At 46.3% G+C, this 13,549-nt stretch overlaps 1 protein-coding gene across 1 annotated transcript in view; it reads left to right on the top strand.

Annotated features, from left to right (window-relative positions):
* galns (galactosamine (N-acetyl)-6-sulfatase) overlaps window positions 1-13,549 on the top strand; it is a 48,375-nt gene that overhangs the window by 20,729 nt on the left and 14,097 nt on the right. Inside the window, exons 10-11 of the mRNA XM_079998117.1 lie at window positions 7,846-8,003; window positions 11,846-11,948. Of these exons, the coding sequence (XP_079854243.1) occupies window positions 7,846-8,003; window positions 11,846-11,948 (261 nt within the window). The remainder of the gene's footprint in view (window positions 1-7,845; window positions 8,004-11,845; window positions 11,949-13,549) is intronic.

The raw sequence follows: 13,549 nt of genomic DNA, 5'->3' as shown, positions 1-13,549 counted from the left end.
GGTGGGGGCAGGGGGGATTAATTTCAGTACTCAGGAGTGTGTGTGTGTGTGTGTGTGTGTGTGTGTGTGTGTGTGTGTGTGTGTGTGTGTGTGTGTGTGTGTGTGTGTGTGTGTGTGTGTGTGTGTGTGTGTGTGTGTGTGTGTGTAGGCTAGCGATAGCGGCACGCGGTGCTGCAGCTGCTGGAGCCTGATAGCGCTATCTGATGGCGAACCTTGCCGTCTCCCTCTGAGGCGTGCTCAGGACAGAATGGAACGGAACATCAAGGGTGACAGCGAAAAAATGGCATTTTATCTGAAAATAGTTCAAAGTTTATAAATAAAATAAAGCTTTTCACCAGGACTGGGGAAGGGAGATAAAAATAAATAAATAAATAAATAAATAAAACAGGGGCCGCTATAGCTGCAGTTTCCAACTTGCCTGTCCGTCGCCTTATCCTCCATTTTTATTTCCTCACGTCCTCTTCTCTCTCTATCAATCTATCTCTGGCCTTTTTTTTCTGCTCCTCTCCTTCTGTTCTCTCCTCTTTGCTCCTGTTTTTCCTTCACTCCTCCTCTCTTTTCTCTCCACAATGGGGAAACAAATGGAAGTCTCAACCTGCCAAGACCCATTGACTGGTCTTGAATTCTCTGTAATTGTGTTGTGAAATAAGTACCTTTTAAAAAAGAACCACAGACTTTGAGGTCCTCCTCTCTGAAAGAACAACTTTCAAGACACCCTTCCTTATTTTAAGACTAAGATGTACTGTATATCCTATATCCATGTTTTAAGAAATCTTATTAGGCAGATTTTCCTCACTCCCGTCGGCAGATTATGTTGCTTAACTCAAGCAATTTTTCTTCTTTGCAGTACGGCTCTTTCTCTTCTGTATTTCCTCTATCCTTATTTTTTTGTTGCTAAGACCTATTTTCCTTTTTTTTTTTTTTTCTTTCTTAACCTGTGCTGTCAGCATGCTGGGCATACAACACATAGTATTTGTATGCCAGTATGTCTATGACAGTTAGTCCACAAGTGGAGTTCAACTTCTCAACCTGTAATGCAGCTCTTTATTAATTCTTTAATCATCAAGAACTGCTGCAATAACTCTGATCTATGGGCGACCTCTAGGGTGACAAGAGCAATTTTTTTATAACAAAGAACTGCCACCAATCCCCCTCTTTGGATAACGATCTTACCATGTTTTGGTCTATTAAAACGAATCACCACTCCAAGAGGGGGAGAATCACCATGGTTGAGACAAGTAAACATAGAACCAAACAACAATATGTACATGTAAAAACGTAGACATAGAGACATCAGATGACATGTATCGACAAAACAGATTTAAGTCCAGGAAAACTGGAACAGCAATTGGAATTGGGTACGTGGCCTCTTCCTGTTATAGCTATGGCAGTAAATGAGGAAGAAAAGGAAAGGGGTGTAAACCAGAAGGTGTTGGGGTTTGTTCAATCTGGTGCTGGTAGTGTGTGTGTGTGTGTGTGTGCGTGCGTGCGTGCGTCCACTGGTGAGTGTACGGAATTGTCCAAATTGGTTCTGGTGTATGAGGTCAGAATTATATTGTGGCACCTCCAAGTAACGGAAAATGCCCGAAGCCACCCTATTCCCGCAGTCATATAGACACTCCACGACCGCAGGAAGAGAAGAATCAGAATAGTCTTTATTGCCAAGTAAGTTTACACAAACAAGGAATTTGTCTTGGTGTTCGGTGCATACATGAAACAAATGTAAAACAGTAAGTAAAATATAAGTAAAATATATAAGAATATGTAAAATAAGGCTTTTTGTTTTTTAAATAAAGCTGTACAGTTTGTTCAGGAATGTGCAATTTTTTCAGTCTAAAGTGTAACAGTATGTGCAATGTTCACAGATAAACTCCAGAAGAATGGGGAATGTGCGTTAATGTAACGCGTTGACATACCCATTCAGTTTAAGGCATAATGGCGGGGGCCTTGTTGATGAGGCCAGTTGCAGATGGGAAGAAACTGTTCTTGTGGCAAGAGGTTTTGGCCTTGTTGGGAAGTGTTTCAAACAGTTTGTGTCCGGTGTGGGAGGGGTCAGCCACAATCTTACCTGCGCGCCTCAGTGTCCTGCAGGCGTAAAGTTCCCAGAGAGATGGCAGATTGCAGCCAATCACCTTCTAAGCAGAGCAAATGACACGCTGCAGTCTGCCCTTGTCCTTGGTGGTTGCAGCAGCATACCAGATGGTGATGGAGGAGGTGAGAATGGACTCAATGATGGAGGTGTAGAAGTGCATCATCATCTTCCCTGGCAGGTTAAACTCCCTCAGCTGCCGCAGGAAAAACGTTCTTTGCTGGGCTTTCTTGACGATGGAGCTGATGTTCAGCTCCCACTTGAGGTCCTGGGAGATGATGGTTCCCAGGAAGCGGCAGGACTCCACAGAGTCGACTGGGGAGTCACACAGGTTGATGGGGGTGGGTGGGGCTGCGTTTTTCCTGAAGTCCACAACCATCTTCACTCTCTTCACAGCGTAAAGAGTTGTCACTGTGGTGGGGGGGGCTCTAAGGTGAGTAGCTGTGAAGAGGTCCAGTCTCCTGCTGTGGTGCGGGAGGAGGAGCTGGGGGGCTGGTTGAAGGTGTCAGGGGGCGTGGTGTCAGGACTGTCCCATTGTCTTTTAAAGCGACAGAAGTTGTTCAGGTCGTTGGCCAGGGGTGAGTTGTTCATGGAGTGAGGTGTTTTCGGTTTGAGGTTTGTGATTTGTCTGAACCCTTGCTAGACAGAGGCATAGTCATTGGCTGAAAACTGGTGTTGGAGTCTCTTTGAGTACAGTCGTTTAGCAACTCACACCTCTTTGCTAAACCTGTACTTGGCACTTTAAACATGTCTCTGTCTCCACTTCTAACGCCTCCTTCTTCTCTAATCTTAGCTGTCAGAGTTTAGCTGTGAACCAGGGCTTGTCGTTGTTATAACTCACCCTGGTGCGTGATGGTACACAGCTCTCCTCACAGAAACTGATGTATGATGTCACAGCCTCTGTGTACTCATCCAGACTGTTGGTAGCAGTCCTGAAAACGTTCCAGTCCGTGAAGTCTAAGCATGCCTCACGATTCTCCACAGCTTTACTGATCCACTTCTTGGATGTCCTCACCACAGGTTTACACAGCTTTAATTTCTGACTGTGTGCGGGAATCAGGTGGACCATGACATAGTCAGAGTATCCCAGTGCAGCTCGGGGGACGGCGTGATAGGCACGGCTAAATGTGGTATAACAGTGGTCCCAAGTATTCTATGTGTAAACACCGACCAGTATGAATGAAACAATCTCACAGGGAGAATAGAAGGGTTTGCAGTTAATGAAGAAAGACTCCAGATCAGGAGAACAGTACTGTTGGATCACTGTCACATTATTACACCAGCTACTGTGAGCGTAAAAACACAAACCTTCACCTTTCGTTTTGCTGCCGGACAGTTCTGTGTCCTGATCCGCTCTGAAGAGTTGGAAGTCTGCCAGCTGCAGCCCAGAGTCCAGTATCGTTCCACTCAGCCACGTCTCCGTGAAGCACAAAACAGAAGATGAAGAAAAGTCTCTGTTCTTCCCCAACAGTAGTTGAAGTTCGTCCAGTTTGTTTCCCAGTGAACGCACGTTAGAGAGAAATATTCCAGGTAACGGTGTGCGATGACCACTTCGGACCATGTCCCAGTCTCCCTCTCCTTCGGCGTTTCACTGTGTGCACAAAGGTGAGCACACCTTTGACCAGAATGTTCAATAATTCCATGATGTGCCAATGAAAGTGGGAGATAAATCCACAGGGGTTGTAGCCCTAATGTTCATGAGCTCTTCTCTAGTGTACGAGCTCCCGGAATTGTCACAAAAAATGAAATTAACAAACAAAATAAGACATAACTCGAGAAAGACCCAAGCACCCTGCCCTGCAGCCACGGAAGATCCCCCGGCCCCCAGAGAAGCCGGGCGACAGTGGAGCAACATGTACGGCCTGAAGAGTATGAACCAGTCCCAGAGTGAGCCACGGGCCGCCCCACCGCCCATCCACGTACCCGAGTGTGCTCAGTGCAGGACATCCAGATGTCAGCCCCCCCCGATGCCCGCAGACAGCCAGATATGTGGGCCCCTCCACCACCTCCGGTTCCCAGGGCGCCCGCCGCAGAGAAGCCACGCAGCGGAAGCAAAGGCCGACCGCTGCCCCTCGCACTCCAACCCACACCCACAATGGTAAGCAGCCTCCAAGGAGCCCTGGAACGCACTCAGCAACGCTCCCCGCAGCACCCCAGAAACCACCAAGCACCAGGTGCAAGCCACAGGACCCGAACCCAATTGGTAGGGGCCCCACCCCGTCAAACCCCAGCCAACCACACCCCCACACCAATCCACCAGCACACCACCACTCCAGAAACCCAAGTGCTCAATGTGTGCTGTTGGCAATTGCAGTTAAGACCTATTTTCCGACGACGTCCAAAAGATACCCCTTCACTCATGATTCCGCATCCTGAATTAAAATTCCACCACAGAAGAGCAGTACTAGTCCAAATACGTTCCCTGTTCCAAGAACCACAGTGCTGACCTGCGTTACCTCTTTCTGTGAATTGCCAACAGTGCCCAAGTGTATCCGAGACATGTGCCCTGGAAAACATAAAACAGTCTGATTCATCTCTCACCGTACCTCCTCCACGGTTTACATCTGGAGAAAGCCAAATAATTCCTTTAAGCAGCAATGTCTGTTACTAATCGATAAATATGTATGGAATTGTATGGGAACCCATCTGATGGTTGTCACGAGTTGCTCTACATCGAGGCTTTTTTAGACCAGATGCACTCTATGATTTTCCCATATTCCAAGATGATAACACCGTGCTAAACAAATTAAAGAATGGTTCCATAAAATACCAGGATGCAGGCAATGCCTACCATGGACTCCACAATCACATGATCATGATCCTTAATGGGAAGATCTGGACCAAAGAGGGGTGAAGTAGAGTTCCACCTCCTTCAGTCCTCAAAGGACTGGAGGATGTTCTTCTTGAGGAATGCTTCAATATATCCACTACAAGAAGGACTGCAGCTGTTTTGAAGGCAAAGGGTGGCCCTAGCCACTAAGGGCACTCAAAGTGCTTTATGTGTTACATACCTCACATATCCAGTGTCATCCATGCAATGAGACAACCAACTCGTTGGGAGGTCTGAAGAGTTAGGTGTCTTGCTCAAGAACACCTCAGCAAATTAGCCAGGATGAGCAGAGAATCGCACCACCAACCCTCCAGTTGCCAGACGACCACTCTACCTCTAGAGTTACCCTCCGCCCCACTTATTTAGACCGTGATATTGAAATTGTGGGTGTCTCTACCCATCAGTAGGGGTTTAGGGAGTCTTTCTGGCACTAGGGTGCCGACATGGCGTGAGTTTTTATTAAATATACGCGAACAGAAAGGCTCGCTGGCCAAAGTAATAAGCAGATCATAAGTCAGATCGCATAAGGGACTGCTTAACTGGCTTCTGGTCGGCTGACAAGCCCTGTATGCCGATCCCCCTCTGCAAGACAAACATTAACATTAAGACCGCTACCTGCCCCGGATCCGACCAATCAGGGCTAATCTGCAATTCGGAGCAGCTATGGAGCCACGGGAAGTCAGCCAGGCTAACGTCTGCTGCCACGGCTTAACCACGCCCCTCGGTCCGTCACATACCGCCACCGCCTGACTTAGGCCGGGGAGCCATCCAGCGGCCGAACTAATCCCACTTGCACATTCTTGTGTTTATGTTCCGGCAAGCCACATGGCCAAGAACGCAGCTTAATCCCAGGGGTCGTCTCCACATGGTGGTGTGTGAGGGACGTGAGGCCTGGAAGGGAGGAGAAAACGTCAGCAAAGCGACAATGAAGCGCGGCCACATCCGCGCTCTGGCCTGGAGTGAGATGGTTACTTAACAGGTCCAAGGTACGATCACCCGCCCTTGGAACCTCCGGCCCCAGCTCATCTGCTCAATGACAGATGTGGCCAGAGCCACAGGTGCCCCCTTCCACCATTAATTTAAGAGGTTCAGGTGAAAAATCTGCATCGTCCCCTGCCTGTCAGAGTGTTCTACCTCATAATCGACCTCTCCAGCCTGCTGTGTAACCACAAAAGGTCCTTGCCACTTTGCGAGCAATTTGGAGTTGGACGTAGGGAGCAATGCTAACGCCTTGTCTTCCAGTACGAATTGTCTGAGCCGAGCCCCCCTGTCATATAGGCGGGACTGATGTTCCTGAGCCCTGAGCAAATTCTCCAGTGACAACTGTCCCAACTTTTCTTTCAGGTCCATCACATACTGTACCTCGTTTTTATTGGTGCTAGGCCCTTTCTCCCAGTTTTCTTAAATTAGATCTAGCACGCCCCATGGTCTCCTGCCGAAAACAAGGTAAAATGGAGAAAATCCAATGGAGGCCTGGGGAACAGGGGGTCCAACTATTAGTCCCAATTATTGCTATTGTCTTGAATGAACTTCTGAATCATGTTTGCCTTTTATCAAAGCATTCCATCAGACCAATGGTCTGGGGATGGTTAATGCTGGTCGGAATTGACCCAGTAATTTGTAAAGTTACTGAAGGGTGCGTGACATAAAGGAAGTGCCCTGGTTGGTCAGAATTTCCTTCAGAATCCTGACTTGGGAGATGACCTGAAACAGCTCCACATTTTTGGCCATTATACTGCGCAGGGGGGTACTGCTTCGGGGTATCACATTGCAATATCCACTAGGACTAATACATAACGATACTGGCGATCGCTGCGGTTCAACAGTCCTGCGGTCTTTCGAACAGGACCTTGACTAGTGGAATTGGCCTCAACGGAGCTCTTGGCTTAGCCGGAGGGTTGACCAATTGGCATGCGGCGCACCACTTGCGTATATCTGCCCAAATGCCCGACCAATAGAAGCGGGTCATTATTCGCTGCAGTGTTTACCCGAGGTGACCGGCCATCGTGTTATGGTGAGCTGCCTGAAAAAGCATTTCCCGGCAGCTTTTCAGAACCAACAACTGGGTCCTTTCCTCTCCTGAGTGTCACAGCTCACTCGATATAACTTGCCCCTAATCAGCGAAAAGTATGGGTGGGTGAGCACGTTGTCTGGGCGCACCAACTGTTTGGTTTTAACTACCTGCTCAAAGGCCGCAGGCGGGGTATTCATGAGCAGTCTCACAACTGCTCCAGCGGAAAATCGTCCATGGGGAAGGCCAATGGGACCGGAGAACATCCAACTTTGGATTCCCCCACTCCCGGACCCGTCACGCCCGCCAACGAGCCCTCTGTGTCACTGCAAGGTACGCAACACTCACATCTCCCGCTCATCGCATCCTGTGGCCCCGATGAGCCCTGCCGAGCTGTGAACATTCTCCTCCGGGACACCGGAACGGGCTGGGCTCATGCCGAGCCACACATGGCACCTGGGGTCGGGCTTGGTGATCCCCCGAACATTTTCCTCTGGGGCGGTGGGACGAGCTGGGGACCTCCGCATAGGTCCTGGGGCTGGACACGGGGCGGGTCCTCCTGTCGCCTCTCGATCGGTCGTGGCGGGACGCCACGTGCTCTGGCACCTCCTTCTCCCCATGGCGCTCCTGCCTCCAGGAGATGGTGGTGGTGCTGTGGGTTCCATCTAATTGCTGCTGAAACATTTTGTTAATTTCTTTGTTGTTACAATTGTTACTTTGAAACACGGATGTAACACATTTTTGCAGTCCCAGGATTTCTAATAAGCCACTACCCAGTTTACGAATAAGTCAAACCAGTTAACAAACATCTTATTGTTATTGAACACAACAGTTTTTAGAAAGGTTAGTGAGCAAACGTTTTTCCCCAGAAATTGTTTCATAAACAGTCTTCCTTTCCTGTCTCTCTGGCCGCAGGTGAGCTTCCAGCTGGCCAGTGTGATGGACCTGTATATCACCAGCCTAGCATTGGCCGGCATCAGCCCCCCGAACGATCGCACCCTGGACGGACTGGACCTGACCCCCGTGCTGCTCCACCCACCGCACGAGACGCACAACACTTCACTGACAGACAGGTAGGAGACAACTACACCTGTTAGCAGCAACCTTTTCCATTTCTTTTGGTGGATGCATTTCGTTTTTTTACTCAACACGATTGCCTGAAGGTGTAGTTTACTGATAATATACAGGAATAAGCTCTTTGTGTGTGTGGATGTTTGTGTGTGTGTGTGTGTGTGTGTGTGTGTGTGTGTGTGTGTGTGTGTGTGTGTGTGTGTGTGTGTGTGCACGCGCGTGTGCGTGGGCGTGTGCGTGCGTGCACGTGTTATTTTGTGGGACTGCATCTGTGTGTGTGTGTGTGTGTACACCGATGGGCCAAAACATTAAAACCACCACTGCTATTGTGAAGTTCCCCCTTGTGCTGCCAAAACAGCTCTCACCCGTTGAGCCATGGACTCCACAAGACCTCTGAAGGTGTCCTGTGGTATCTGGCACCAACATGTTAGCAGCAGATTCTTTAAGTCCTGTAAGTTGCAAGGTGGGGCCCCCATGGATTGTGCTTTTTGTTCCCGCACATCTCACAGATGGTCTATCGGATTGGACCCTAACCCCAGCCATCCACCTGATGTAGAAGAAAGCGTGATTCAACAGACCAGGCCACCTTTCTCCATTGCTCCATGGTCCAGTTCTGACGCTCACGTGCCCATTGTAGGTGCAATCGACAGTGGACAGGGGTCAGCATGGGCAATGTGACCAGTCTGCGGCTAGAAAGCTGCGATGCATAGAGTGTTCTGACACCTTTCTATCATATCCAGCATTAACTTTTTCAGCAGTTTGTGCTACAGTAGCTCTTCTGTGGGATCGGACCAGATGGGCTAGTCTTCGCACCCCATGCACATCAATGAGCCCTTGGGCGCCCATGACCCTGTCGCTGGATCACCAATTGTCCTTCCTTGGACCACTTTTGATAGGTACTAACTAAGGATGCAACAGTACACTGGGCTCATGGTTCAGTATCATGGTTTTGAGGCCACAGTAACTGTACTATTTCGGTATCTTTATATTTAAGAATTTTTATTTAAAAATGTTTTAAGTTAAAAGGTGTAAAAAATGTTTTATAGCAGTCTGCCATAAACTGGTGTGATGCTCTGTCTGTATGACTGTGGGGGGAGGGGGAAATGGGGGTTCAAGTTCATTGGTGGGTTGTTAATAATTTGCATATGTTCATCTGATTGGAGGGGCGGCGTCCAGGATAGTGGATAATTCTAATATTAATTTCCGTTAATATTTATTTATTTATTTATTTACATATATCATATTTTAAAAATGTTTCATAATAAAAAATATAATAAAACCAGCACTATAGTTTGTTATTTTTGTGTAGAGCAGGTACAAACAGTATTTTTCACACATAAATAATAATAGTAAAATAACTAATTGAAATAAAACCTCACAGTCAGACTAGTGTGTGTGTGTATCTTCGTTTTGTGAACCTGACGTGACAGTGGGTGTGCTCCTTTTCAGCCAGGGCACCTCCTGGCGAAGGAGGAGCATGGGTTATCTCTTACATAGAGGGGAAACATTTGCCAGTGGCAGGAGACGGCAACTTAATCAACAAGACATAAAACTGGAAAACTTCACCCAGCGAGACTCGGTTCCCTTCATTCCTACAAAAGAGCCGTTCACAAGAATCGGATCATTCGTGAATGACATGGTGCGAGTAAAAGCGAGTGTCTGAAGAGAAGTTCGTAATAAAGAGGGACACAGCCATCTCAGGGGGTTATTTTCCCTCTGGACACCTTGTTGATTGCACTCTTAACTAAAACATTTCTATAGTTTTATATATTTTCTATGTAGTTTTATCTCATGTTTCTATCGAAAAGGCTGCGTACATTCAGGCGCCGCAGTCGATGCAGGTTCTGCCAAGGTGTCGGTCTGTTGGCACGGGACCTGGCACCGGGCCTGCGTTCCGTACCCAGCGCCTGGGTTCTGCGCCTGCAGCTGCGTCTTGCGCCTGCACATGGGGGTGGTTGTATGTGTGCGCCTCAGGGGTGCGGTGTCTCTTGGCACTCATTGGGACTGAGTATGTTCCTTGGGGCCAGGTGTGGGTGTTGCTTCGAGGGCTTCCGGCTTCTTTAGGGGCTGGGGGGTCTTCTGTGGCTGGAGGGCGGTGTGCTTGGGGCTTTCCTGCTGTTGTGGGGTGTCTGTACAGCGGCGGACTCAAAGGTGGGCCTTTTCCACTGCTTGGAGGTACTACGATATAATGGCGTCCTTATATGCCAGAACCAATTGGGACAAGACCTGTACACTCAACGCTTTACACTTCACATGCGCACACATCACACACACAGAGGAGGTCCCATCACAGGCATGCACACACCACCAGCAGCTGCTTTGAACATACCCCAACACCCTTGTGGTTACATCCCTCTCCTTTTGTTCCTCATTTACTGCCATAACTATCACAGGAAGACGTCACGTGCCCAATTGCTGTTTCAGGTTTCCTGGACTTAATTAACTCTGTTTTTTCAATACATGTTTGATGTTTATGTTTTTCCATGTACATGTTGTTGTTTGGTTCTATGTTGATTTGTTTCACCCATGTTGATTCTCCCCCTCTTGGAGTAGTGATTAGTTGTTTATAGACCCAAACATGGTAAAATAGTTCTCCAAAGGGGGGGATTGGTGGCGGTTCTGTATAACAAAAAACTGTGCTCTTGTCATCCTACAGGTCTTCCACAGGAGAGAGTTATTGAAGCAGTTCTTGATGATTAAATAATTAATAAAGAGTTGCGTTGCAGGTTGAGAACTTGAATTCCACTCGCAGACTAACTTTGTCCTAGATGCAATGCCATACAAATACTCTGTGTTGTATGCTCAGCACGCTGACAGCACAGGTTAAAAATAAATGAATAAAAATGAAAAGGCTGCATAGCCACAAGCAGTTTTTCCTGCTTCCAACACATCAACTTCAAGAACTGACTGTTGACTTTCTGCCTAATATATCCCACCCCTGATCGGTGTATGTGCATGCATGAGTCAATGTGAGAAATTAAGGTTAATTGAAGGTGCAGCACCTCCTGTGCTTCCAAAATTTTAAATAATGTAGATTTAAAGGTTCTATTAGCAATATTTTTCCATTGCAATTCTACTGGAAAACTGGAGATGGTAATTCTCCAGGTTTTGGTTGTGTAAAACACACACACAGTTTGTGCATTTCAACACGGTATACACAGTATACACAGGTATACACAGACAAACTTACACTTTTCTAGTGAGATGTCATTTGAATAGTAGGTAGGAAATCAGTCTAAACCAGGAAGAGCTTTTCTCATTCTTTGGTGCAATTTAGCATATAACTTGCAAGAGATGGTCCAAAATGTATTGTCTTTGATACACACCTGCTTCAAGGGGTTCAGTTCAACATATAAGAATTTACAGCGGACCCCATTCATCCAAACCTCACTTATCTAACTGGTCAATAGAACCAGCTTTTTTCTTTCCCACCAACTACATCAGCTAGTTACCAGGAATGGTGGCATATGATCTATTGCCAATTTTATGGCTCCCCATTAATGTGCCTAATGGGAATATCACACACACAGACCACAATTTACAAAGATAAAACCACACTAGTGTATTGATTTCATGTTTTTGATGATTTCATGACAGACAACTCGATGTTTGACTTCAAAATAGCCCATGAGGGCGTGGAAGCTTGTGGTGCGTCGACTTGTCTGACAGAACTAGCTCCGCAAGCTACGTCGTATATGTAGTTACATATATGTCGATATGTTCGTTTTTGGTGAAGGTGAAATATATCCCTTGGGGCAATTCAGAAACTGTTTTCATGTATATTCATCCGTTATTTTGGTCGATTGCACAATAGTCGGCTTTCAATAACTTTAACTTTTAACAGGCCAATCTTTTATTACCGCGGCGACGAGCTGATGGCCGTGAGGCTCGGACCCTACAAGGCACACTACTGGACGTGGAGCAACTCGTGGGAGGAGTTTAAAACGGTGAGGTTGTGAGGAAATTCTTTCTGTTGGGTTTTTTTTGGGGGGGGGGGGGTCTATTGTTCCTCAGTTCTTTCTACCCTATCCTCCAACCTCACCCCAAGCCCTCCCTCCCTCTCTCCTAATCTAACTCCAACACCACCACACTTTCGCTGTCTGTGTTATCTCGAAAATAGCTTGTCACTCGCTTGCCTGCTCGCCTCAGTAAATAATGCATATTAATGAGGAGACCCCACTTCTGGAAACGTGTATCAGTCAGTCGACTTGTTTTGTCTTCCAGTGGGAAAATCTCAGCCTCTCCACTTAAACACAGGCATCCTTTCGCTGTGTAGTCCTTCCTTGCAGTTGCAATGGTTTTTTTGGTGGCATCTAGTTCCCTGTCATGTGTTGGTAATAGGTAATAAACAAAAAAATAATGCATTATCAATGTGAATTGTGCAAAAGGCCCTACCTCACACCATTTCACAAATGGAGAATACGCACATTTGAAGCGCTTATTGTGATTGTCTGTATGGCTTGAGTTTTATTAATCTGCCGATGCAGACTATCAAAGCTAGGGCCTTGTTCATATAAAACTTGTAAAGACCATTACTTTAAAGGGGACCCATCATGCTTTACCTTACTTTCTGTCATATATATATATATATATATATATATATATATATATATATATATATATATATATATATATATATATATATGATGTTACTATGTCAAATGTTCATATTAGACGTGGCCAAAGTGTCAAATAAGCCGGAACTAACTTTTAAATTAGGCCTTGTAGATCTAATAATAAGTGAAGATTCAGCATACTGAATTTCTTATTTCTCGCCTCAAATTTGTTCGCAGACAGCTTTTAGTCGACTGATAAGGTGAAATCAATGAAAGTTTACAGAGTAAATAAAACGTAACGAGTAAAGCTCAAACCCCATTGGCTCAGAACTTGGGGCTTGGCTGCTCATTCACAATTAAAGCTACACACACTGAAACAGCCCATTTGGGAACATTATGATATAGAGGCATGTCACAAGGGCTCGAATGCATAATCTGAGTGGTATTTTCAGCAAAAAGGTTCCGAAAAATGTTTTGTTTACCTCAGAGACCTATATCAAAGCAGCACTACGTAACTTTTGGTATTTGGTATTTGGCGCCCCTACAGATTCTGAGTGCAATTGCACTTTTACACCACTGTTGTAAAACCCGGTCCGCTGCCTGAAAATAATTAATTTTACCGGACAAATTTTAACCTTATCGGTCACGTTCCAATAACAGACTATGTAACAAATGCAAATGTAATGTACACCTTGGTTACTTGCACTGACCGGCTACGTTTTGTATGAGCATTATTACCGGACATTTTGACCGGCAAGTTTATTTGTTGGTAAGTTTTAAGTTTAAGGTTTTTTTTATATATATATAAATTTTACCAGGCAATACTGGAGCCAAACATCAAGGAAGTGACGTAGTTCCATAAAGCGTAACACACTTTTCCCACAGTTTTGTACCCCAACACCAAAGTTACATAGTGCAAGAACAGGCGATCGGTGGGGTGGGTGGGAAGGAAAGATTACAAGTCAGTGTACCATCAAAATGATTCTGAAGCT

Source organism: Zeus faber, assembly GCF_960531495.2.
Source record: "Zeus faber genome assembly, chromosome: 3".
NCBI lineage: Eukaryota > Metazoa > Chordata > Actinopteri > Zeiformes > Zeidae > Zeus > Zeus faber.
This window is presented reverse-complemented; position numbering and strand designations above follow the sequence as displayed.